The 27,862-nt window shown below is 37.6% G+C and overlaps 1 protein-coding gene across 1 annotated transcript in view; it reads left to right on the top strand.

Moving 5' to 3' along the window:
* The first annotated feature begins 872 nt into the window (after nt 1-872).
* Malrd1 (MAM and LDL receptor class A domain containing 1) overlaps nt 873-27,862 on the top strand; it is a 721,844-nt gene continuing 694,854 nt past the window's right edge. Inside the window, exons 1-2 of the mRNA XM_029557135.1 lie at nt 873-1,071; nt 25,263-25,403. Coding sequence (XP_029412995.1) covers nt 873-1,071; nt 25,263-25,403 — 340 coding nt within the window. The remainder of the gene's footprint in view (nt 1,072-25,262; nt 25,404-27,862) is intronic.

Here is a 27,862-nt window from a genome sequence, read left to right on the forward strand (position 1 = left end):
CTGCCATGTTGGTGCTGGGAATGAAACCTGGGTCCTCTGTAAGAGCAGCCAGTGCTCTTAACTGCTGAGCCATCTCTCCTCTCCCCCTAACTTTTAAGCTTCAGATGGTCCAGTGATTAAGAATACTTGCTGCTTTTGCACAAATACCCAAAATGAAAAATAAAATGAAAAATAAAAATTAAAGATCTATGATTCATAGTTTATCTCAAAACTAATGTAAGATTCATGTTCACTTAAAAAAAAGGCTCTGCAAACTAGGCGTGATGACATATGCGTGAAATCCTAGTGTTTCAGGGCTGAGGCAGGAGGATTATAAGTGCGAGGCAATCCTGGGCTATATAGGGAAACCCTGATTCATAAAAATATAGCTCATAGGTAGAGCACTTGTTGACCTGGAGTTGGATCTCTGGACCTAAAAAAAATGAATAAGCACTGTATTGAATAACTCTATAAATTTTGCCCTACAAGAATGTCCTAATTTGCACACGAGAGATTACATAGACATAAAAATGAAGTCAGAAATTTTGTATGTAATTTTATAACTTTACTGTCGTTCTCCACTTAGTTTATGAGCCTGCTATTTTTAATTTGCTATTTTTTTCTTTCAGTAGATAGCATGGTCATAAAAACTATGCGTAGGGACATAAATACCCATATTCAGCTAGCTACAGCCGTGGTGCAATTACTCAAGTTAAATATTTTCTAAAGGTCTCCCTCTGAAAGAGTCAAGTCAATTAACTGCCTCAGGAGACATTTGGTAAGTGTTGTATCCAGTGACAGGAAGCAAATCTGTAAAACAAAGAGAAAAGAAAGACCTCCAGTTATGAGCGCTTGTATTCAAAGTGCTTGACCTCTCCTTCCCAACACCAGGGATGTTCTGCACCCAGGCTGAGAAGTCAGCATTCCCAATGAGTGGAGCTTTTCGTTTCCTTTGGACTGCCTGTTTTTTCGCTTCTCTACTGAGTCAGCAAGGAGCTGAATCCTTTCAGTGTGGGAACGGGGTCTCTCTGCCCCCTGACCATGTGTGTGACTTCACAGACCAGTGTGGGGACAACAGTGACGAGCAGCAATGTGAGTATCATTTCCTCCCTCCAGTTTCAGTTCCCTTTCCATCGTCCAACCAGGGGCTCCAGAGGGGCCCTTGAGATTCAGCTAGATTCCTGGTTCTTGTATGATTTCACTTCCTGTGCTGTTAGTGTGAATCACAAACTAAGATATACTGTTTAATAAAGATGGCCCTTGTATAAAATTGTTTTAATATCAAGCCACTAAGATTTTAACTGGATGGAAAGGATTTTAAAAGTTTGTACTGATTATAAGGAAGTGAAAAGCAGAGCTGTATTTTCACTGTTTTGTTGGTGAAGCAAAGTGCCCAAGAAACTCCTTAATCTAGTTGCAAAGTGGCATGATGGACATTATGAGCTGAAGTGTGAATATAATACGGAAATCAATTTTAGTTTGGATGCATAGCTTTTATTTTCATTTATGAGGCACTACTGGCAAGTGGAGATTATGTAGTGCAATGTTGGCTTGTGATTTCAGCGGAACAGAACGCTCATAAACTTCATGGTACAGGACTTGCTCTGTAGTTCCAGCTGAACCGTATGTTGTGTGAACTTGAATCTCCATTTTCTGCTAGAAGATGACAAGATGAGGGAAATCAACTGTGGCAGGTTGGAACATGCTTCCATTAATGAACAGGAAGTTTTACCAAAGGGTGAACATGGGCGATGACATGTGTGACTGTAGTGTCCACTATAATATAAAATCTTGAAGGAACACTGTATTTTGGCATCAAAACTGGTATCGTTCATGCAACAGCCACTTTTTGTCAATGATATTTTCATAAAATGTCTATCAGCTCATTGTTGGTTCATATAACTTATTGATTCAGTTATCTGGAGACACTAATTCTGTTACTGTGGATAGCATTACTCAAACTTCTATTTTCTATTTTTTTGTTCTGTTAAGGTGGCAAGCAGAGCTTGTAGAATTCAGCATTCTCTTGAGAGAAAATACAGCTCTGGACATTTCATGTTGTTATTGGTTGCCTTCTTTCACACATTCTGTCAATCATTATATCAAAATGATAAAGGGATTAGTGAACTATTATTTTTTCCCCAGAAAATGAAACAATGCAATGATTTTTCTCCCAGGTTGGGCTTCCTCCCATTTGGTTCATATTTAGAAACTATTAAATACAGAGAACAAGCACGGACAAGGATCCATTTGTATTTGTCCAATTTTCCCAGTTAGGCTAAATGTGAGTGCGCTGCCCGATGCTCAGGTCTGCCTGGAAAGTCCTTCCAGCCATCAGAGAGCAGCAAAGAGGAACCATTCTGCTGATTTCACAGGAAGTGCAAAGTCCCTTCATGATTAATCTCCAAGAGGCTTCCTGTAGCAGTCTGCTGTGGTGACATACATGGTCTTGCTTCAGGGAAAAGGTTAATGTGAGGGAGAGAGCTGTAGAGTGGGAAAGGTCTCCGCTGCATGAAAATTTCTAATAAGCCAGGCTAGGAGGAAAGCAAAGGCTCAGATCTGTTGAATAAACACATTTCATTTTAAATGTTACATTAGGAGGTCACTTTTTGGCTTCTTTTTTGCTTTTCGTTGTCATTTTCTGAGAAATTTCCACTTTGATGTTTCATTTAAAACGTGGGCAAAAACTTTAGATTAAAATGAGAATCACTCGAAAGTGTTAGCTTCCTCTGTTCGCCGCAGTAGGGGGAAAGCGTTGCGAAGGAGTGGATGATGGGTAAGCAATTTCACCCACGAAAACTTTGGATACCAAACTTAGGGACTGGGTTTTAAAAAATCAAATTTTAAAATGATGGTACAATAGCTTTTCTGAAATAAAAATCAATCTATGCCCCCTCTAACATCCAACCTTTAAAGAAATAGATTAATATATAAGACTTTGAAACTTTTCTAATAAAATTGGCAAAGCTGAAGTTCAATTTAAGAAGCAACTGAAACTGTTCATGGGTTTTGAAAGCAATCTTATTTTATCTCATGAACTTTTCACTTAAATTTTAATTTTTTGAGATTCTTGTACATGAGAATACTAGCTTTACATCCATTCCACACTCTCTCCATCCAACTCCTCCTGTGTACCCTGCTATCCCATCTTGAATTCATGACCTCCTCTACAATTATGATTGCTATACACCCAAATACACACATGCATATATAGTCTACTGAGTTCAGGTAGTGGATATATAGTCTACTGAGTTATAGGGCTAACCATTTGGGATTGGGTAACTTATTAAGTAGCTTGTCCCTGGAGAAAACAGATTCTCCCTCCCTCTGCAAACATTCTGCCTACTTTTGCTTTTGTGGCCTGTGTCCTTGGGCCATATCTCCAAAACTCAAATCTTACTTTCTTCCGTCTGCTAGCTTTAGGGTTATTTTGTTATTCTTTACTTCTAGCTCCTTGAAATATAACGCTAGATTACGTACTTGGAATCACCTTTTGTGTGTATGCTTGTGTCTGTGCATGGGTTCTCATGCTTATGTACTGAGTGCACGTGGAGGCCAGAGCCTGACGCCAGGCATCTTTCTCAGTTGCATTTTATTTTTTGAGGCAGGGTTTCTCGTTAAACCTGGAGCTCTCCAGTTGACTAGACCAGCTGACTAATGAGACCTGGGTTCCTCCTCTCTGTCTCCCAGTGCTGGGATTATAGGCACACATTGCCATTTCTGGATTTTTATGTTGGCACTGGGGATCTGATATCAGATTGCACACTTGCACAGCAAGCATGTGACCCTCTCAGCCATCCCTCTCCCTAGCCTGAAATCTTTTTTTTTTTTTTGATATAGACGCCTGTCACTATGAACTTTCTTCCTAATGACTTGCTTTTTGAATATCATAAATCTGGATATGCCGTGTTTTCATCTTTGTCTCAGGTAATGTTTGATTTCCCTTGTGATTTCTTATTTGATCTATTGGATGTTCAAGAGGAGGCTTAATTTTCATGTATTTGTGGATTTTCCAAGATCTCTGTTGTTACTGATGTCTAGCTTCAAGCTATTTTGATTCAAAAAGATACTCAACATGACTTTTATCCACTTAAATTTCATTGGATTTATTTTGTCGCATAATGTATGGTCTAGCTCAGAATGCATCCATGTGTACTTGAGAGATTTCACCATCCTGTGTCCTTAGGCTGGTGCTTGAGAAGCTAAGGAGACTGCCAGCTCTGTTGGCCTTTGCAAGTTTCTTGGGTGGTGATAGTTCTTCACTATTGAGTCTAGGATTCTGGTAGTGAACAATATGTCTTTGGTATGATATTGGGTCGGGCCACTGTCAGAGGTTTAGTGGAACTGCTCACAGGGTTCCTTGGTCCAGGAAGACCTGGCTGGACTCTTTCGGGCAGCAATACTGACTGAATTCTGCTATGGCTGATGGAAGAGTGAAGTTTTAGGTTATTTTTCCTGTTCAGACAGCTCTGTTTGGAATTTGTCATTGGGCAGAGCTCTGTGTTGGGCTGTGAATGTGGATATGGTCTCCGAGGTCACTGTTTAGCCACTTGGGCTAGCCAGAGAGTATTGCTTCATACTTATGTACAGAAATGCCTTTGGCTCTAGGCCTATGGAAGCCTTAATTAACCAGAGGGAAAAGATCAAATTACTTACCAGATACTTGCTCACCTCTACTGGTTTCTTGGCCCTGGGATGGCTTAAGGAGAGGATTGGGCTGGGTGAGTAACCTGCCTGGGGACTCAGGCCTACTCCAGCAGCATAGCACTACAGTATGACTTCCCTGCAGCATGGTATATCTCCTGGGTGGAAAGGCAAGTCAGCCTCTAGATCTGTACATGGCTCGCTGTTCCTAGTTGTCATTTCTTTTCTTAAAAAACACATTTAATGGACTTTTAAAAATATGTTTTATTTTTTTGTGTATGAGTATATTGCCTGCATGTGTGTGAGCTCACCTGTGTTGTATAATGCCCATGGAGGACAGAAGACAGTGTTGGATCCTCTGAAACTGCAGTTACAGATAGTTGTCAGCTGCCAAGTGGGTGCTGGGAATTGAACCCAGGCCTTCTGCAAGAGCAGTCAGTGCTCTTAACCACTGAGTCCCCTTTCCATTCCCCTATTGATCATTTCTAAGTGATGCCTGGTGATTTAGTACAGAATAGACCTCCAGTACTTCCCATGGGGCAAAGCAAGAATGAGCCTTCTGTGAAGGGTCCCAGAATGTTGGGGAAATAGGCCTCCCATTCTCTTTTCCCTTGTGTTCCGGGTATCATTTTGAGATGGCATGCAGGCCTGGGTAAGGGGCAATATAGTCAATGTGAAACCTTTATCTTTCAAATGTGGATTTTGTAAGTTTTGCATTTGAAGAAGTTATCTCAACCTCACTTCTGATTTTTCCCATATGCATACATATATTTTAAAAAATATTTTATGTATAATTTTTATTTTGTGTGTATGAGTATATTTGCCTGCATGTAGGTAAGTGCACCCATGTTGTGCAATGCCCACGGAGATCAGAATAGGCTGTTGAATTTCTGGGAACTGGAGTTACAGAAATTTGCTAGCCACCATGTGGGTGTTGGGAATTGAATCATGGGTCCTCTGTCAGAGCAGCCAGTGTGCTAAACCGCCAAGCCATCTCTCCAGCTCCCTCATACATGTATTTTTACAGATAGTTCCACAGAGACTTGGTGAGGGGAGCTGGAATTGAAAACAATTCAATTCCTGACATCACTCCAGCACTGTCTTTTCTGTAGAGACCAGTTTCCTTCTTTAGTGCCAGGGCCATATAAGTGCACACAAAGACAGCAATCTAGTTTCTCTACTTATTAACAATTGCTCAAAATTACTTGCTGTACAAAGGCTTAACTCTGCTTAATTTTTTAGCAATCAGTCTGTAGTATTATTTTTGTTACTATCACTTACATTTAAATCCACCAGATTACAGCATATACTATAAAGGCAGTGTGGACATGGGGCCCTTGAAATTGGTCCCTCTCACTGGAAAACTGATGGTTAACGTAAAGTTCCAGAAAACATTCTTAGGTGATTACTTCTGCATATCTGCAGACGGGACCAGCATTTGCTGCTGCATTCATCGTTAGCCCTATTTTCGGTGATTCAAAAGAGAAAAAATATATTCAGTTAATCAGGCATTTTCTTCCTTACTATATATTATGCTAAGAACATCTCTATTCATGCTAGTATTTTTGTAGTGGAATTTTCATATGCAAAATGTCATGCTGTTTTTAGGTTATAAGTCCTTCAGCATTTTTGTATCAAAGAACAAGTTTTTCAAATTGTAATTACTTTAAAATTTTTTAAATGTATATGCAAGAAGTAGAAATTATCTCAGAAGTGCATTTTTAAATCTAAGAGGTTTAACCAGATAATGCTAAGTACCAACAATGTCTCTTTGATAGGATAAGAGTCTACTACTTTTAAAGTAATTGATTCATTGAAATACCCGAAGTTTAAGCAGTAATGTGAGATGTCATAAGTAGCATTTAGTGTATGATTACGTCAAGGACAAAATATTTCATGAAGCAATTAGCAGAAATATTTGAAAAATCTCACTGACCCTGGTGGCATGCTCCAATGTGCTTAGGATGCTGTGATGCACACATGGTCTGGGTGGCTTAAACACAGGGGAACCACATCAGTGTGCTGGGGGGTTCACTGTCCAGCCTTCTTCCCATCTGCAGACGTTTGCTGAATCCTTGGAGGTCACAGGTACAATTCCTCTCTCTAGCATCTCTTTTTAAATGGGCACTAATTACATCACAAGGACCTCCTTCTCAGGATCAAGTTACCTCCCACAGTTTCCACTTCCAAATGTGCTACATTTGCATTAAACACCTGAATTTGAGGTGGCAAGACACACATGAAGTATTCAGCACAACAGAACTACATAGCTAACTAATTTTATCCTAACCGGAAGGCCTGTTTGAGGAAAATTAAAGGAATTATCATGTGTTTTTCAATGTCTTTCAATGCACTTTGCTTCTAAATGCATGCTTCAATCACATAGACAGGAGCATTTTTGTGGAATCAATTTATATGTTAATTACAGTCTAGTACGAAGCCTAACCAAGGTAAATTTTGGAACCTGACAAAGTATCTTTCTAGGTCATTGGAAAAATAAATGGTAATAAAGAGAAACATAATACACAGAAGACTAATGGGGAATACTTTTTTCTATTAATGGGAAATGATTTTATAAATATGTTTCTAGCAATGTATTGTGCAATTACTCCAACATTATGGAAGTTATATAATTAGAAATGATTGCTAGAAATACAAAGTGTGGGTTGGCGATATGGCTCGACAGGTAGAATGCTTGCTACCAAGCCTGATGACCTGATTTGGATCCCTGGAATTCACCCACATGGTGAACAGAGATAACTGATTCTTATAAATCTTCCTCTGACCTCCACATATGTGTTGTGGCATGCATGTGTCCCTGTTTTAAAAGAAATGGAAATCATGTCTGTAATACATTTAATACGTAATGGTGCCATCCCATCAAAAGTTAAGAAAGTATCATAGTTAATGCTAGTTTCAGTTAAGTGTCTTGCCAAGCAGCTCTAAGCATCTTCCATCCAGTATCTTATGCAACATTTACAATATATCCAAACAGCGGGTGCCATTGTTCTCCCTTTTTACAGGCTGAAGAAACCATAAGTTCAGATAGGGAAAATAAACACAAAAAGGAACTGTGCAATGACAAACCTGGGATTCACCACAAACTCTAAGCCTGTAACCCTTGACACTAACCATCATCTAACACTGTCTGTGGACTCTGTACAGTGAATGTGTATGGGGTTGTTTCATGATACTGACTTTTTATTTGTTCCACACGTAAAATATTCCTAAAGTTGAATGTTAAATGTTAAAAATGAAGCCGTAATATTTCTTTCAATAACCACATTTTTTAGTATTTAAAAAAATTTAACTCACATTTGTATATTTATTTAGTGTGCATGTGGTTTTGTGAGTGTGTGTGTGTGTGTGTGTGTGTGTGTGGTTTTCGGTTGAAATGCATACCACAGCATGTGTGTTGAGGTCCGAGGATGACTTTCCAAGGTTGGCTTTCTCCTTCCCCTACGTGCGTTGAGGGTTGAAACTCAGATCATCAGGCTTGGAGGCGGGAACCTTCACCTACCTAGCCATCTTGCCAGCCCTTAAGAAGCAGTTTTGGAGAGCTTCTCCTTTGTTTTCCTGTGTAAATAAATCCTCATGATGTGTTTGCTGTATGTCAGTGCTGAATAAACAATGGACCAAGGAGGAAGGCCTTTTATGTGTAAAATGAAAAGAAGTTGAAAGTTCAGTTAGTTAGAATATTGACATTAAAAGTGAGTATATTAAAAACGTCAGCAGTAAAATGCAAAAAGAAACATGTTTGAAGCATATCTGACAAAAAGCTCTGTCCCAGGTCAATAAATCAAAGAAAAAATACATTCTGTCACAGAATTCCTACAGAGTAAATGTTCTAAAAAGGCAGGTTCATAAGGAAAGAGAAATGGCCACCTCAAAAAAGTGATCAGTCTCACCAGTGGGCATAAGTCACAAAAGCTGTCAATAATTTTAAAAAATATTTTATTTATTATTTTTATTTTATGTGTATGAATGTATAGCCTGCATGTATGTGAGTGCATCTGTGTTGTGCAATGCCGCAGAGGTCAGAAGAGGGCGTTGGATTACCCCGGAACTATAGTTAAGGATGGTTCATAGCCTCCATGTGGGTGCTGGGAATCAAACTCAGGTCCTCTGCAAGAGCAGTCATGCTCTTATCCGCTGAGCCATTTCTCCAGCCCCAACTGTCAATGATTTTTAAGTGAAATAAACATAAATAATTTAAAAGAATACATTGTCAGGAACTATGTGGGAAAGTGTACATTAGTAAGAACAGGAACATTGTGAACTTTTCCTTTGAATGGTATTTTTGTAACATGAATAAGAATTTAAAAAATAGTCATACATTCTGAATAATGATTTCATTTTCAGGAATTTATTCTAAGAAGCAAAAAATTACAATATTGTCTTCTGTATTACGTTATCAAATATGATAGAATTGGAGATAATTTAATTTTATGATATTAGGTTAATGTTTAAATAAATTATGGTACATACATATTCTGGACATGTGTACAGCCATCTGTTATAATTTTTGATGCTATTTAAAATTAGAGAATCTTGGGGCTGAAGAGAAGGCTCAGCAGTTAAGAGCACTGGCTGCTCTTGCAGAGGACCTAGGTTCGATTCTCAGCACCCACATGACAGCTAACAACCATCTGTAACTCCAGTTCTGGGGATCTGATACCCTCTTCTGACCTCCACAGCATTACACATGGGTGCACTTAAACACATGTAAGCATTACATTCATATACATAAAATATTTCTTTAAATCTTTAAAAAATGAGAGAATGCTTATGGTTACAGAACAATCACGATTATAATCAACAAATATGCTTGGGGTATAGATTGCCATTGTATAAAAAATACCAGGTAGAACTGTCTATATAATGGGCTTACATTTGCATTTTCTTTTTAATATATTTATGATTTTAAAACATGAAATTTTTTCTAATTAGAATCAAATAGTATTTTTAAATTATCAAATAAGTGGCATTTTTAAAGCTATTTTACTCATTATAGAAATGAGAGTCAGATAAGATCAGGCATGTTGACCCCATAAACAGGGCTCCTTTTCTCTCGTAATCCTTCTTTTTTTCCCCTCAAAATATTGAAAAGTGTTTTGTTTTCATTTTTGTTCAAATTGTTATTTTGGAATCTGCTTGAAGAAACTGAGAATTTGATAATAGTATGTTAGAGTTTTGTTAACCAAAGCAGTCAGTGTCAATGAGACACTTGTTCATGTAGCATGTGTTCATTTCTTCCCCATCACTCCTGCCCAGTTGCTTGATGGGAGGTGTATGCTAGCCTCCTTATTTTGAAACAGAGGACTCTCTCTTTCTGTGCTAGTGCTCAAGGTGATCATTCATGTGTGGCCTTCAGCATCACAGCCTCTCCTGTTAGCCAGCCTCCTGTGTGATGTGTGGTTGTCACTGATCGACTTCATCACAGCAGTGACCGCACCTCAAGTGGCTCCTCTGTGCTGGTGTTTCTTTGAATGCAACAACTTATCTGTAGTTTTGAGCTCAGTTTCCATTCTGTTTCCTAACACTGAACTAGAGGTGGCTTACTCATCACAAAGGCTAATTGTGGTCCCTTATGTAGTCCCTTATGCAGTCCCCCAAGGGTCGGATCCTTTTCCTTCTCTTCCTGAATCTCCAGTTGACCTCATTCCTAGATGTTTTCATCACCTCTGGCTTCATTCTCCACTAATCTAATCCTATGGCAGTAAAGTCTCCATCTTGCATCTGCCAGGCCTTTCTTTGTTATGTGAAGATGCCATCAGTACTTATGTAGTCAAATCTGATCAATGTTTCTTCTTACATTTCTATACAATAGTTCTAGATTTTTTTTTTAATATGTAGAACAGGAGATGAAGAAAAGCAAAGTGTAACTGTGAAGACCTCAAGATTTGTTGCCAAGCTTGTCTTCTCTGAATATTCGGAGAGAACTGGATGAGAATCGTGATGGGCATGAAGAATAAAATCCCTCCTCTGAGTTCTTCAAAAGGGTCACAGGAGATCTTAACTATATAAATCAACTCCTGTGTGACCACATACATAATGTGAAGAAAAGGCTAGAGGGAGAAAGGGCCAAGCAGATCCAGAGGTTGGGCTCTGTGTGCCTGGAAGGCTATTGGATGAAGAAAGTAAGGATGCGTAGGTATATCGTGTGTATGCCTGCTGTCAGGTGAAATGGTTTGCTTCTGTGACAGTGAAACCAAGCCTGCAAGTTCTTTCTGCCATCCCAGGCATAACCATGGACTTCACCAGAGCATGGAATGTGTGGCTGAACGGCATTGTGGGAATGTAGTTGTGCCTGTTAGGAGGCACAATGAGAGAGTGTGGCGAGTCATCTTAATTCTGAAAGTTGGAATTTTGGTTCTTATTTCTAAGCAGGCCCAAAGAAATCGCAATTTTTCCTATGCTAGACAAATATTCAAATGGTCCTGATTCCTGTATTTCAGAATTTATAATGACCAAAGATTGCTCAAGTGTCTAGATTCATAGGGCTTATCTAAAAGCTATTTCAAATGTTCATAGAAAACATGTAAAATTCACTCCTTCATACCTTTCATAATTTCATGCAACCAAATTGTCTTTCCATGAAAATTAACAAAGTATCTTTGGACTTATCACAATGCATATAGAATCCTTAGTGTCATGCTGCATTCGTGTGTTCAAAGATCTGTTGGATTTTGGAGGTGCATGGTCATGATCTTACAGCCACCATGTCATAGATGAATAAACACGCTCCTGTCACCAGGCTCATATTATCAATGTGAAAGAAGTGGAGGTTTAGACCCAAGTCAGTAGCTGGAGATACACAGGAACTTAATGGTGGCCCAATACCTAAACTGGAGTTCTGCTTCATATTGCTTTTCTTTTTTAAAAAATAATTTTATTTATGTATTTATTTGTGTGTGTATGCGTATTTGCCTATGTAAGTGCACACATGTGTGCAATGTCACTGGAGGTCAGAAGATGGTATCGGGTCTCCTGGAACTGGAATTGCAGATGGTTGTTAACCACCATGTGGGTGCTGGGAACTGAACCCAGATCATCTGCAGGAGCAGCCAGTGATCTTGACCACTGAGCCATCTCTCCCGCCTTATCCATCCCTCCAGTCCCACATTATTTTTCAAACAAAAATAACGAGAATAGCATCACATATTAGAACACTTAAAATATTGTGCATTGGATAACCTCAGAGACTATTATAAAAATAGCAGTTTCTAAACACAACGACTCATTAGTTATGGTTTTCAGACTATGTTCACGATTCTACCTTAAACTGCATTTTCTTTCAATGTAATGTAAGCTGCTATTTTATTTATATATATCTTATTTTTTACCTAACGTAGGATACTTCAGTTGACATTAATTGGGAAAGGAAGTAATAACCTCCTTGGGTGAAATTTTGTGATGTAGATTCTGAAAACTTTCCAGACCATGTGACTATAAATGGATATTGCAACTTAACTAATAGTAAATATCTATCTAAAATGTATCATTTGTTATAGGTAAGTAAATGTATTAACATGAACTTTTATTTTTCTTTTTTAATTAAAAAGGTTTGAAAAATTTATACAAGTATTGTATTTGCATTAATCTCACCCCTCAGTCCCCTCCACCCCTCCCATGTCCTCCCCTGTCCTCTTCTTTTGATTATTAGTGTTCCATATAACATACTGAGTCTATTTAGTGGTGCTTGTGTCTACCTGTGTTTAGGGCTGGCCACTTGTGGTTACCTCTCAGGGAGCTATTTTCTGGAGAAAACTGATTCTCCCTCTTTCAAACGTTCATGAATTGCCTGTAGCTCCTCATCTTAGGGTGGGGCCCCATGAAATTTCTTCCACCCACATTGGCAGGTAAGCTAGTTTTTCTATGCAGATCTTGTTAGGCTACCATGCTGTGGAGATTCCATTGGTGCAACTTCCCTCTCATGCCTAGAATGCCTTAACTAGCAGCAGGTGTCTTCTCCTGGCTCTTACAATCTTCCCATCCCAACTTCCATGATGTTCCCTGAGTCTTAAATGTAGAGGTTGCATTGTACATGTATCACTTACGGTTAGACACCTTACAATCACTTATTGCCTGTATTTTGAACAGTTGTGGAACTTTGTAATAGTCTCCATCTGTTGCAAAAAGAAGCTTCTTTGATGAGTGGTGAGAGTTTTACCTATCTGTGAAAAAAAGGATACAAATTTCTAATATTGTAAGAGATTACACTGGTCTAGGAAAATGACACTAGTAGGCTTTTCTCTGTGATCTATGACCTCTCCAACCACGTGTGCTTGGCTGTGTTTTCAGTACCATACATGGGTTTCCTCTTATTGAGCAAGCCTTAAATCCAATTAGACAGCCATAATCAACATAAAAGATAAAAGTGTTAGTATTGCATCAATAGAGATAATTTGCTAGATTGGTCACTGTTTGGTTTGTAGGCTTCACAGTTGGGTAGGACCATTGATTGTTTTTCTCTTTTGGCAGCTTTCATAGCATCTTCTAATACCGTGAGAGCTGGTCTTTGAGGAAAAGGCTTCCAGGTCCATTTCAGCTCAATTGTTCCTAGTGCCATGTCCAAAATATGTCATGTCTTCAGCAATAGTTTTACCTTCAAGTTCTTGGGGACAACCAAGTGTTATGGAAATAGCCAATATTTTGGGGTCTCTTGAACTACCCTGACCAACAATGCGAAGGGAGGTTTCCCTTGCCTGTGTTTGTGATTTTTGTCATGTAGCTTTCAGCTATACACATGCACTCACATTTATGTGTATTTTTCAATAGACATGAAATAATGCATTTCCTTATGGTTTTTCACAATAGCTAAGTATTTATCTCCTCTCCCCACCCATATCATGTTCCTTCATGTTCCCTCCTCCCTCCCCAGTTAGAGTACCTTCCATTTCCCCCTTGTTAATGTCTGTGTCCTGCCATTCATCCCCCTCTTGAACTCCTTCCCACCTCACCCCCCATGGTTCCTTTCTATTTCCCTAGCTCGTTGCAGTTACTTCCGGATATACACTCACATGAAAGGATTTGGAGTGAGGATCCACAAGGGAGAGAGAACATGTACCAGTTGTTTTTCTGAGTCTAGGTTACCTCAGTCAGTATAACATTTTCTAGTTTCATATATTTAACTGCAAACTTCATGATTTCACTTTTTCACAGTTGAATAGAACTCTGTTGTGTAAAGCTACCACATTCCCATCATTAATACATCTGTTGAGGGACATTTAGGTTGTTTTCATTTCCTAGTTGTAAAAAGGGAAGCAGTAAACATGTCTGAGCAAGGATCTCTGGAGTAGGATATCAAGTTCTTTGTGTTTATGCCAAGGAGTGCTATAGCTGGGTCATATGCTAGATCTAGTTCTTGTTTTTTTTTTAAGAATTCTTCACCCTAATTTCCATAGTGGCTGCACCAGTTTACAATCCCACCAGCAGTGAGTGGGCGTTCCCTTTTACTTACATCCACACCGGTTTTTGGTATCACTAATCTTCTTGATCTTGACTAATCTGACTGGGGTAAGAAGAATCTTAAGGTAGTTTAAATTTTCATTTTCATAATTCCTAACGATGTTGAACGCTTTTTTAAAATATTTCTTAACCATTTTTATCTCTTCATTTGAGAACTCGGTTTAGATATTTAACCCGTATTTATTGGGGCATTTGTTTTCTTTATTCTTTACTTTTTCAGTTCTTTCTATATTCTAAAAATTAACTCTACTGGATGCATAGCTGAACAAGATTCTCTGTGGGCTTCCTCAGCACTCTACTGATAGTTTCCTTTACTGTGTAGAAACTTTATAATGGGATTACATTATTATTTTTATGCTAGTCTTTTTTTCTCCAACAAGCTCTTTATAAGGGAACTGAACCGAATCTTGGTCCCCAAAATAAGCCTCAGAATGAACATAAACTTGCATGACTTCTTTTTGTTAGATTTGTCTATTATATCCCTTCTGGTATTTTGAAAGCAGTGTTTATAAAATCCTTCTCATGTCAAGTAGCATGTTCAAGAACTTTCCACTTGGCAGCTGTCGAATGACTTGGATGTTGGTATCACAGTTGTGTCACATAAATCACTTTCTTAACCATATTTTCATATCTAGAACTGTTTCAGAATTTGAGGGATGTTTTTGTTCACTGTGGACAGTGGAAATACGAAAGAAAAGATGAACAATTTGTAATTTGGATCAACCTTTCATCTCGGAGTGTGATTTTGTCCAAAAGTGGCCTGTGAAAATACAACAGCAACAAACTGAAGTATTCTCAGCACATTTGAACTTTGGCTTCAGAGTGAAATTTTCTCCCAGAGAGAAAATAAACCCTTCCTCAAATTTTATTTTGTCTTATTCTGCAGGGTAATATAATAATCCAAACAAAAGAAGCCTTATAGCAATTGCAACAAATTTGATAGGGCCAGTAACCTGATTAGATTATTTTTTTAATCTACAAAATTATTTAACCATGCCTCCATGAAACACTATGGTCATTTCCAAGCTGAAGACAGGTTCACTGATATTTTGAGTATGGCTATAAAAATGAAAATATTATCTATATTAGGGTAGGAAATGTAGCTAGCTATATTTCAAGAAGAGCATCTCTTACTCTCAGTTAATACTGGACAGACTGAAAGACTCCTGGTTTACTGATCAGTGGATGAATGTTTGGAAGAATCAGCATCAGATGCAATATTTTCCTCCACTATGGAATTAGTGAAACCACTCATCTGTTCCATGAAGTTTTCTTGCTTTGTGGAGTGAGTATACAAGCAGATGTGATCCATGAGAGGTGTAGGGTTTGTGAACTCTCTTTGAAATCAGAAGGCCACTGTTTCTTTCACTAACAAACTGCCTTCTGAAGCCAAAATCTGTGTATACAGATAGAACTGCTATGCTCACCAGCTCCTGTGTCCTCTTCTCTTTGTACAAAAAGGTGGTTGGAAATAAGCACTGCTTCTACATGTAGAAAGAGCTTCTACGTTCTAGGTTTGGTTAGAATCCTTAGAGAAGGTTTATATTCTGTTATGAAAGCTGTTTAATTCGCAAAAGTGGGGACTTTGAATCACAGGTTTTAAATAAAATTTCATTAAAAATAAGAATATAATATAATATTCTCTACTACCTAGAAATAATTGTGACTATTTTTTTCATTTTTAAAGATGTGTGTGTTTGCACGCACGCATGAGTGTGCTGTGTGTGTGCCAAGACCAGAAAATGGTGTCAGATGAACTGGAGTTCTAAGTTCTTATGAGACACTCAGCTTGTGATGAAGTTTCTGGGATGCACACTCCACTCTTCACGATTGTTAGCAAGCACTCTTAGATGCTGAGTCCTCTCTCCAGCCCCTAAAATTGTGACTATCTAATGGATAAAATATTTGGTTGAATATGGAAGAGGAATGTGTATGCATGTATTGCCTGCAGGTAGGTAATTGCACCATGTCGTGCAATGCCCATGGTGGTCAGAAGACGCTGTCAGACTCCTGGGACTGGAGTTACAGACGGTTGTTAGCTGCCATGTGGGTGCTGGGAACTGAACTCAGGTCCTTTGCATGAGCAGTCAGTGCTCTTAACCACTGAGCCATCTCTCTAGCCTGACATTTGCACACATTTTAAATAATAAAAAGCACAATTAACGGTCTGCATGCCAGCCTGTTTCTCTAGTCATATCTTCTTCACTGTTCCCAACAGCCTTGCTATTTAGATAATTTAGATAAATTGCCTATAACGGTTCATTTCGAGACTTTGTTCTAGTGTCTAATGGGGCACAGTAGTCCCTGGAGAATGCGACCCATTAGCCCTGTAAGATGGAAAACTGAATGAGTTTTTAACCTTTAAAAAAGATCTCCATTTCATTTTAAAATATACTGTTTCTTACAGAAAGACTCATTGTTTTGCTAATAACACTGAGATGTTGGCACAAGTGCTTCTAATCTGTATGTATCTGATTATTACTAATCATAATCAGTCATACTCAGATCCTTGTAACCTGTGTGTGTCTATAAAGTCATCAGGTAGATTTCAATGTTAATGTCTATCACTTCTACTAATTAACATGACATGAATTTTTATGCTTTCTCCTCAAATATAATTTATTTTTAAATATTTGTTGATTTTTTTTTTGTGTATAACACATAGAACATCCCAAATCATCTTATTCAACTATACACCCACTCCCCAGATGGCACCCTCCCATAGCCTCCCTCCCCCCACTAGAGCCCTTATACTCTGATAACCCTACTACTGTCTGCTGTATTGTCAGCACCCCAAGCAATTCCCCACTACTTGTCCATCTGGTGAATCTAGTCAGCCTATCTAGAGGTCTCTGTTTTAGGAAGGTCAGCTGTTCCTCATCTAGCAGCAATCAGTTGTCAATATTCCTTTAGATAAGATTATTTTCCCATTTATATGCTGGGTTACTATCTGGGAGTCCCTTGGGCCACCCTGGCCAACAAACTCAAAAGAAGGTATCTCCTATCTGTCATTGTTGCTTGTTAGGTAGCCTTTAGCTATGCATATGGACTCTTAAGAAATTATATTGGCCCCTTTAATCTTTGGTTATACTTTCCTTTTGGGTGTTTAAGGCCATACAGTTGGCCCAGATTAAACCAATCAAAGTCCCTTTGACCTCCTCCCCATGGGGGCAGGGGATAAGTAGGCATGAAGTCAATGACACAGACTCCAGGACACTCACTAGGCAAATGTACAAGCGAGCTGGTTTATTGTGAATATGGGCATCTTCTTTATATCCCCTTCGCTCCTCCCATTGATCCCGTATGTCCCGTTGACATCCTTCTATTGGAGCTGTGGATGTGTTGTTGGTTTCTGGCTGCCGGGGCAGATTTCTGGTGAGCATCTTCATGCTCATCAACAGGAAGCAGGGTGCGCCAGCGCTGTTGGTCTCATGCCTAGCCTCCTACAAGTATAGGCCTCAAAGTATGTCTATTAAACATCCAAGAAGGTTAGTTCCACCAGTCTGGTACTTTAAATTATTGTGTGCCATGTAGATAAATCATGGGCAAAGGCCAATTGTTCTCTGATAAACCTTGCCTACACATATATTTCTTGATCTGGTGTGTATAATTTGTCAGTAGGTTGTTGGACTAATATGGTTTCCTCTGGTTTTTAAAACTAGCTAGACATTATCTCTTGTATTGTCTAACCCCTCCATCATGGTTTCCCCAATTAAGGTGCCCCCATTTTTCCCCTCAGAATTCCTTTTTAAATGAATAATTAATTAATGGACAATTTTCTCAAGCAAGAGATACAATTTTGTATTCTAGGTCTTAGAATGACTGATGTAGAAGTTATCTACCATCATTAGACCATCTGGACAAGCTGCTGCTCTGGACTTATGTAGGCAGCTTGTAGCTCTTCTAATACTCAAGTGAATATCATTGACAGATGAAGTGGATTATACACTGGCTAATACTGCTGAAGAAATCATCAGACACTGTGAACACTGGAGCCCTCTCTAATGGTGCTAATTCTCAGACAATGTTAAAGTTGAAACATTATTTGGTAATGATTTTCTTAATAGTAAAGATACCGTCAGTGATACAGTTCTTGCCAAAGGTGTTCTTAAGGATGAAGATGAAATGGAGATGAAGACAATAGTCTGGCAAGAGTAAAACTTAAATATTATTGGAAAATTCTGGTATAAGCTAAGGAGGTGCTAATTTTATTTGCCAAAATATACTTCAGGAGTTAGGGTTTTTCCTTTCTATGGGTCAAATAAGTGCTAAAATTAATGCAGAATAAGAGACAAAATTCCCTTGACAAAAATTAATATTTCAAATTGTCAAGCCAAATTCTAAAAATATTTTGTTAAAATTCAATTTCAAGAATTTAAAGTTTACTTTCAATTAATTGGAACATTTTGAATTTATTTAAACAACTTTCAGGATCTGGACATTAGTTTTTATATAACTGAGAGGGTTGAAGGAAATTCTTTATGAAAATCATTTTACATATTGTCTACATGAAGGCAAATTTCCAAAAACAATGGAATAAACTATATGTAAGAATTTGTGACTATGTAATATATAGCTTTCCTCAAAATGGGAAGATGCTCAGTAATCTTGAGTAACAGGAAAGTGCATTAACACAATAAAAGCCACACACAAAACCCCACAGCTAACTTCACAGCACATGGTAAAGGGCTAAAAGCACATCTCAGGCCAGGATCAAGACAAGGATGCATGCTGTAATCACTTCTGTTCAAGGCAGTGTTAGAAGTCCTGACCAGTGCGATCAGGTAAGAAAAGGAAACAAGAACATTAAAATTGGAAAGGAGGAAGTGAAATGTTCTCTCTTCACTAATAACACATTTTAAATGTAGAAAAAAACCTTAAAAATCCACAGAAAACTAATAAAGTCCACACAAGTGCTGGACACAAAACCAACATACAACATAATATATGAGCAATGATTGATCTGAAAATGAAGCCAGTTTCATTTATAATAATATCAAAAAAGAACTTGGAAGAGAAATAAAAAATCCTTATACACTGAAAATAAATCATTGTCGAAAGAGAATACAAATATAAGAGTGGAAAACATTCTGTTAGAAGATTTACTATTGTAAGGTATTAATAGTATGAAAAGCAACCTGTAGAGTCAATAAAATCCGTATCTAAATCCTAACAATATCATTTTAAAGAAACAATAAAGTTCATCATGAAGTTATGCATTCCCAAGAATCTTAGCAGGGCAAAGAATTTTAAAGAAAGAATAAATTTGGAAGTATTACACTTCTTTGTTTGAAAATTGATTGCATAGCTACTTAATTAGAGAGTGTGGCATTGATAAAAGATAGACATTACAGACCAATAAGATAGCATATAGCCCAGGAATAAGCTATCATATATAAGTTCATCATGAAGTTATGCATTCCCAAGAATCTTAGCTGGGCAAAGAATTTTAAAGAAAGAATAAATTTGGAAGTATTACACTTCTTTGTTTGAAAATTGATTGCATAGCTACTTAATTAGAGAGTGTGGCATTGATAAAAGATAGACATTACAGACCAATAAGATAGCATATAGCCCAGGAATAAGCTATCATATATATGATCAAATGGTTTGGTGAAGGGTGCTATAGAAAGGACAATTCTTTTGATAAATGATTGTTGGAAAATTGAATCATCATATGAACAAATAATAAAGCTTAAAATAGAAAATTAAAATAGAGTAGTTGAAGTTCTAAGGTAGGGCTAAGTTTATCACTCTTGGAAGCAAACAGAGAAAAAGCTTCTTTAAAGTAGATTGGTGCTTCTTTATTATGACACCATAAAGCATTAGTAATACGTTAAAAAGGTGCATTGGATTTTGTTAAAATGAAAGACACCATCCTTTTCATCAAGGGACACTGTCTACAGGGTGAGCGGATGTGGAATGGAAGAAAGCATTTCCAAATCATGAATCCAATAAGGGATTTGTAGCAAGACTATCAAGAGAATTACAACTATCACAAAACCAAACAACTTCTTTAAAACTGATGAAGGACTTGAATAGATCTTTCTCCATAGAAGATATTCAAGTGTCCAGGAAAACAGATGAAAAGACCCTAAGGTCACTAATCACTAGAGAAATGTAAATCAAAACTGCCCTTGGATGCAGATTTGGCTTCACATTCATTGGAGTGACTGCTATCAAAACTTTTAAGAAAATAACAGATGTTAGTACCAGCGTGGGAACTCCAGGACACATGGTTTTGTTATGAGGATAGGTGTTGTTACAGATACAGTCAGAGAGAGATGGCGATAGTTCTAAACAATGTAGAACTTAGAATTGCCACATGACTAGAGAATCAGAGGGGGTCTAAATATGATTAAGATGTATTTTGTGGGGCTGGAGAGATAGCTTAGCAGTTAAGAACACTGTTCTCGCAGAACACCCAGGTTCAAATCCCAGCACCCACATGGCAGCTAACAACTGTCTGTAACTCCAGTTCCAGGGGATCAAACAGCCTCTTCTGTTCTCTGCGGGCATTGCATGACATGGGTGCACTTACTTACATGCAGGCATAACACTCATACACATAAAATAAAAATAATAAAAATTTTAAAAGATGTATTTTGTATGAAATGCACAAAAATTTAATAGAAATACATTGGGAAAATATTTCTGAGTATGGGAAATGTGAAAAAAAAGTGCACTGTCTTTTCTGTCAATGAGTTAAGACAAAACTGCATGTAAAAAACTGCAAAGAAGGTACCTGGCTGAAATTCAAATTTTTCCAAGGTCAACACTTCCAGAAATCAAAATATATGTTCGAGGTTCCAATTGGTGCTGAAAGCAGGATTCTGCCCATCAACTGAGTCACTTTGTGTGAGCCAGTTGTGTAAGAATGTGAGATCGTGCTCTGGCCATTCAAAGTGAAGCACGGGACCCCTTTGTGTTAGGAATAAAAGTCCAGGGGACTGCTGTGGGTATGCTTGCTTGCTGGATTTAGAGAAGCTATGCGTTCTTCTGCAGAAAGAATACTTTTTACTTTGCCAAAATACTTTGGGTCATGCGGTGATTTTTTGAGACCCCCCCCCAAATGTGTTTGGGCATATACCCAAAAGAAATGAAAATGAGAAGTCTAACTGGTGTCTGTTCACCCATTATACACAATGACCCAAAGCTGAAAATCACGTCTTTTGACAGATGACTGGATAAACAAAATATAAAATGTGTGTGTGTTTGTGGTGTGTATATGTGTTTGTGTTGTTTATGTATGTGCGTATATGTGTAGGTGTGTATGTGTATTTGTGGTGTGTATGTGCTGTATATGTGTGTAGTGTGAATGTGTGATTGTGCTGTGTACATGTGATTGTGGTATTGTGTATATGTGTATATGTATATGTTTGGTGTGTGTGTTGGGGTATGTTCGTGGTATGTACATGTGTTTGTGGTGTGTATGTGTGGTTGTGGTGTGTGTGGTGTGTATATGCAGTGTGTGTGTTTCGTGTGTTTGTGGTGTGAATGTGAGTTTGTGTTGTATGTATGTGGTTGTGGTATGTGTATATGTATATATGATTGGTGTGTGTGTGTGTGTGTGTGTGTGCATGCGTGTATGTGTGTGTGGTGAATTCTTTATCACAGTGATGTTCAGTCTCATGAAAGGGATCCACAGGCTACAGGTCAACCTTGAAGACATGCTCAGTGAAATGAGCTGGTCATAAAAGAACAAACACTAAGACTGCCTGCTTTGACACACATGGAGTCATGAAATTTAGAGATAGAATGTAGGACGGTAGCTCCAGGAATGTGTGGCAGGCTTCTACAGCTTCAGTATGGCATTCTCAAACATATGGCAACGATAGTGGAAATATAAATACCACAGATTCGCACAGTTAAAAATGGCTAAACGCTACGTTTTGTGCAATGTGCATCGTACCACAGTAAAAACAGGGTAGGATTACTATTGAAAGACTACAATTGTGCCTCAAACAGCTTGTAAGAGGAAGAAAAATGTGTATTGGTGACCTGAGTTCAGGAAAAGTTATAAAATGACTGATTCTTTAATGCTTTTTACCTTACCTCCTTCCTTGCTAGATTTCCCTCATTCTTACAGTGTGCTCTGTTTTCTGAGAACATTACATTTTAATGGTTAAGCCAGGCCATGCTTTCCTGAGTTCATCCTGAGTGCCGGTTATCTGACTTTCCTCACTGTTATCACAATTAAAATTCTATTCCTTCCCACTTGCTCAGAAGCGTGGTCAAAGCTGTTCCTTGGATATAATTTGGTATGTTTCTATTTCGTTTTAAAAGACTATGAGAGATTTCTTCAGAAATTCCTTAATAAGTGAATCTGGTACTACAGAAGCCAATTCAGTAGATAATTATGACTTCCAAGTAACCTTCAAAACACAACATGGACCCTCCGTTTCCTAGAGTAGGTTTGACCTGAGAAGCAATAAAATTGGAAGCTAAATTATGAGTTTCATAAGTTGAAAAAGCACAAGAATTCTAGATGCCTGTGTACCTCTTTCCTCATTATGTTGTCCAGGTGTAATTTAATCCACACAATATACTGATAGCTGTATTAGCAGCAATCCATGTGGTGTCAGATTTTATTACAGCAAATAGCTTCAGATTTGAATGCGGGCAAGCAGCATATTAAATTAAGAAGTGAAGCAGCCATAATTGTAGGAAATTTACAAAAATGGTTTAAAATGTGCAAATCTATATTGATGGAAAGATGAATACTTAGAAAATTTTCTTATGCCTTTGGAATAATCCAGTAGTTCATGATTGCTTTTTCAAACAAAATTAACTGAAAGTGTGTGCAGATTAAATTCATTTTATAACAAAAAGAATCCTGCTGAGACTATTCAAATGGAAGAGATGTTCTATTTAGTCATTTTTCTCTCTCTAGTTTTAACACATCCTGAAGTCATCATTACCCCTGTATTAAAAAGAACAAAGAACATTGTGAACAGACATCAACTATGCAATTGTATTGAAGGCAATTTCTTGGCATTCAAAAATGTTTTTCAGCTCTGTGTGTTCCCATTTAAACATGATCATTGAAATATGGATGCAAAAGAACATTTTAAAAAATTTTATGTGTTTGAATGTATTGCCTGCATGTGTGTAAGTGCACCCATGTCTTGCAATGCCTGCAGAGGTCAGAAGAAGGCATTGGATCCCCTGGAACTGGAGTTACAAACGGTTGTTAACTGCCATGTGGGTGCTGGGAATCGAACCTGAATCTTCTGCAAGAGCAGTCAGTGCTCTTAACTACTGAGCCATCTCTTCAGCTGTTAAAAGAACAGTTTTTTAAATTATGTGTCATTGTGAAAAATTTTTGGAAACTAAAATAAAGCTTGGAAATGAATACATATTTATGTAACCACATATACACATAGTTATGCATTGCTTCATGACAAAGATATATTCTGAGAAATGTACTTTTAGGTGATTCCAGTGTTCTCTGAATGCCATAGCATATGGTTACATGAAACAAGATGGTATAGTCTCTTGTCCATCTACTGTGAAATAGCCATGTTGTACGTCCCCTCAGATCTGGCATGTGATATATGGTTATGCATATGTACAAGTGAGTATAATTTAGTTCATTGTTTGTCAACCAGATTCCTTCTGTAAATATTTTAAAAGCCTCAAGACTCTGTGAATTTACCTTGGCATAATTCATAGATTAATATAATTTTTACCTTTTAGATAGAATGATGTCAACTATCTATAAACACAGGTTTCCTTAGGTTGGCTGGAATCTGTGGTCTTTAATTCTGTAAATGTGATAAAACAGGGCAGGAACTTAACTGGACCTCAGAGAAGTTTTAAGGGCTTTAGCTCTGGAAACTAGGGGTTTCCAGTCTTGACCCAACACTGAATAGCTATCCTGCTGTTGCTTAATATCCAGAAGGCATTGTCTCAGGTTCCTTATCTTTAAAATGGAAGAAAATGCCCAATTAAGAGAAATATATGAACAAATCAATGCAATAAGCTATAGCTGTGATGTTAGTCTTCCAGAACACAGGACTTTAGCTAAACCTTTCAAAAAAAAAAAAAGGAAATTAGGAGGAAAATTAACAAAATGGAGTATTGGTTTTTTTTTTTTTTTTAAAAAGACTTTCTTATATTAGCTTTTATTTCTCATGGAAGATATCAAGAAAATCCACTAGATATATGGGTTAACTAAATCATATTTTTGTCTGGAAAAGTGATTACATAAAAATCATGCTTTTGTGACTGAGCTCCCTGTCCAACTACTAACCAGCATTAAGTAACTAGAGAAGAATGGTACTCGCCGAAGAACAGTCTTTAGAGTGTAAAGGTTTATAACACAGGGCATGGATGTTTGAGAGTATTTAGTTGTCAAAATTGAGTTATTGTTAAGCCTTACAACCTTGGGAGGGCTATTTACAGTTGAGAGTGTTTACTTTTGAAATGTGACATTTTCAGATATTGGATAAAAGAATAAATAAAAATGACTCATTGGTTTCTAAGAAGAATCAAGTGCTCAAATCCTTCTGCTTCTCCCAAGCTTTTAATATTGTTGTATTAAAGTGTAGGTCGTTGGGAGGGGATCCAGAAATGTCCCATCAGGATAGAAGCACCAGTATTTATACCAAGCTTGGATTCAGCAGAGAGGTACTGTGCTTAACTCTAAGCACATATCCCACAGATGGTTGACTTTCATGATTGTTCTTTCAAAACCTGAGATTCGTACGTCATTGGGTAGAAGGAAGATCAAGATTTAGTTGAAAATGTGAATGTAATGTATTCTCTTATGTTACATGGTACCTGAGAGTTGTAAAGTATTTTTATATGCTTCATGGTATTAGATCTTTATACTAGTTATTTGAGGTTGGCTGGGCAGGATGGTAGTTTAATCTTACAATGGAAAAGGCTCAGTGTGGCTGGATGGTTTAGTTAAATCACTCTGTAAATGGGAGGTCAAATCCAGAATAGGTCCCGAGACCTCTGGCTCCAGAGAGCACACCTTTGAACACTCTATGTCTTTGTGCTGGCATCTTTTAGAATGTCACGTGCAAAAATCTTTGCATTCAAAGACTTAAAACTATGAAAAACAATCCTTTCGTTGTTAATCTTTTTTCTGACATTGTGTTATTTAGCACAAAGACAAGTTAAGTTATAAAAGGTAATTTCTTTTCATCGCTCATTAGGCCTGAATTATGAAAGATGTGACTTTGAGGATGGACTCTGCAGTTTGAAGCAGGATCAGAGTCTGCAGCCTGGTTGGACAAGAAGCAGTGGGATGACTGGCCCCTCGCCTCCCTTCAGTGATCATAACGGTGACATAGCTGGTAAATGTTTTGAATTGTTTTTCAAATTTCCGTAATATATTTGTAGTCTGTACAATTGTTTTATTACCGGATATAAATTGTATAAAGTTAATTAATTCATAATGGATTCTATCATGACATTTCCCTACATCAAATACTGCACTTTGATCACATCTACCCTCTGTGCTATCCCTTCTTTTACACCTCTTTTCCCTTTCTTCTGGGTCTTCTTTGCCCTTCTAATTTCCACATATGACTGAAAATATGGTTTACTTGACTTTGTGCATATAGCTTAGTTCACTTAACATGATACCTCAAATTTTACCCATTTTCCTGAATATGAGGTCTCTCCCCCCGCCCTCCTGCTCCTCCTTATGGATTAGTAAAATTCTATTATGCACATATACAATATTTCTTTATTCATTTGCTCATTTATGGATGCCCAAGCTGATTCTATAACTTCGCTATTGCTAACAGTGCTGTAATAATCATGAATCTGTGGGTATCTACAGAAATCTGACTTCTATTCTTTGGAGTATGGTTTTAGCAGTAGTACAGCTATATAAGAATGCAGTTCTATTTTTAGTTTTTTGTGGAATCTCATTACTGATTTCTATAATGACCAGACAAATTTGCATGTCTAAGCCTGCATGGTTCCTTTTTCCTTTGTTTCTTTTTCCTCTTTTTGGTTTGTTTTTTTCTTGGGGACAGGGTCTCCCCATAGCAGCAGCTGGCTTGGAACTTGCTACATAAATCAGCCTGGCCTCTATTTCACAGAGACCTGCTTGCCTCTGTCTCAGAGTTGGAATTAAAGCACACATCACCACGCCTGGCTATATCCTTTTTCTTTATTGGTTGATCCCTTCTTTTACCCTGTGTCATTGATTAGAGAAATAGAATCCTTGCTTATATCTATATGCAAACTATGTGTATTATTATTTAGGCATTTAAAAATATTTCTGATTCTAAAAGTAATACATCAGTAAATTTTTTTTCTTGGGGGGGATCTTTTTGAGACAAGGTCTCCCTGTAGCCGCAACTGGCCTGGATTCGCTAATGGAGGCCAGGCTGGCCTCAAACTCACAGAGATCCACCTGCCTCTGTTTCCCAAATGCTGGGATTAAAGGTGTGTGCCACCATGCCCGGCAACACATCAAATTTTTATTATCGGATTCCTGAGTTCCCAACTGTTCTACTTAGCTAACAATCAGTATTTAGCTAGCTCTTTTGATGCTATAATTTGAAAATTATAAACATAAAATAATAATGCAAGTAGATTGTATGGTCAAATTTATTTACTTATTTTCAGTCTTTGGTTGGTATGGTCTGCCTAGTCATACTTGTTTAATTAGCATTATTAGAAAGATCCACAGACTGCTCCCTAGATGTTGAGATGACTCTGGGGTCAGAATTTTTAGTTCTTTTTTGCTGTTAACTAAAAAACATCATTCATGTATTGTGTGTCAAGGGAAAGACTTGCATTAGAATGAGTAGACTTCACCTCCATGCAGGCCTCCAATGCCAGGCTTCCACACAGTATAAAGTGAGGGAGCACATAGCCCAGTTTAACTAAAGCTTGCCTATTTTTTATGAGCGATATTCCCTTAAATACATCCAATGAATTATTCAATAATGAGTACTGCCATGCAGATCACTTAAAGCAAGCAAGCACTTATAGTTTACTTAGTAATTTCTAGGTATTTTTAAAAAATTATTAATTTAATAACCACATGATTAGAAAAAGCATTTCATTACAGCATTAACATATTCAACAACAACTTCCAGAGCTAAGTTGTATCTCTTTCAAAATTGGCTATAAATTTTTAGGTTCACAGTTGAATTAATAGTTATACAATATTGAACTCAGTATAAACCCTATAAGACATAAAATTGAATGAGCTTTTAATAAAAAAAGATCCCCATTTTTAATGCTACTAACAATTAGATGTTTGCACATGTATCTTTAATCTCTATATATTTGATTATTACTAGTCACAATCGGTTACTTTCTAAGATCCTTGGCACCTGAGCATGGATATAAAGTCATTAGGTAGATTTCAGTGGTAATGTTTTTCGCATCTACTAATTAACATGAAGCAAATTTTTATGCTTCTTCCTCAAATATAACTCATTTTTTTATTTGTTGATTTTTTTGTGTGTATTTCATACAGAACATCACAAATAATCTTATTCCTCTATATACCCACATTCCCAAATGGCACACTCCCATAGCCCCACACCCCCACTGGAGCCCATATACCCTGTCATCCCTGTTACTGTCAACTGTGTGGTTGGTGCCCCAGCCGTTCCCCAGTGCTTGTCCACCTGCTGGGTCTAGTCAACCTATCTAGAATTCCTTGTTTTAGGAAGATCAGCTATTCCTCATCTAGCAGCAATCTGTAGCCAATATTCCTTTAGATAAGATTGGGGTCTGCTGTTCATTTTCCCAGTTCTATGCTGGGTTACTGTCTGGGAGTCTC

This window comes from Nannospalax galili, unplaced genomic scaffold (assembly GCF_000622305.1).
Source record: "Nannospalax galili isolate Female #2095 unplaced genomic scaffold, S.galili_v1.0 scaffold487, whole genome shotgun sequence".
NCBI lineage: Eukaryota > Metazoa > Chordata > Mammalia > Rodentia > Spalacidae > Nannospalax > Nannospalax galili.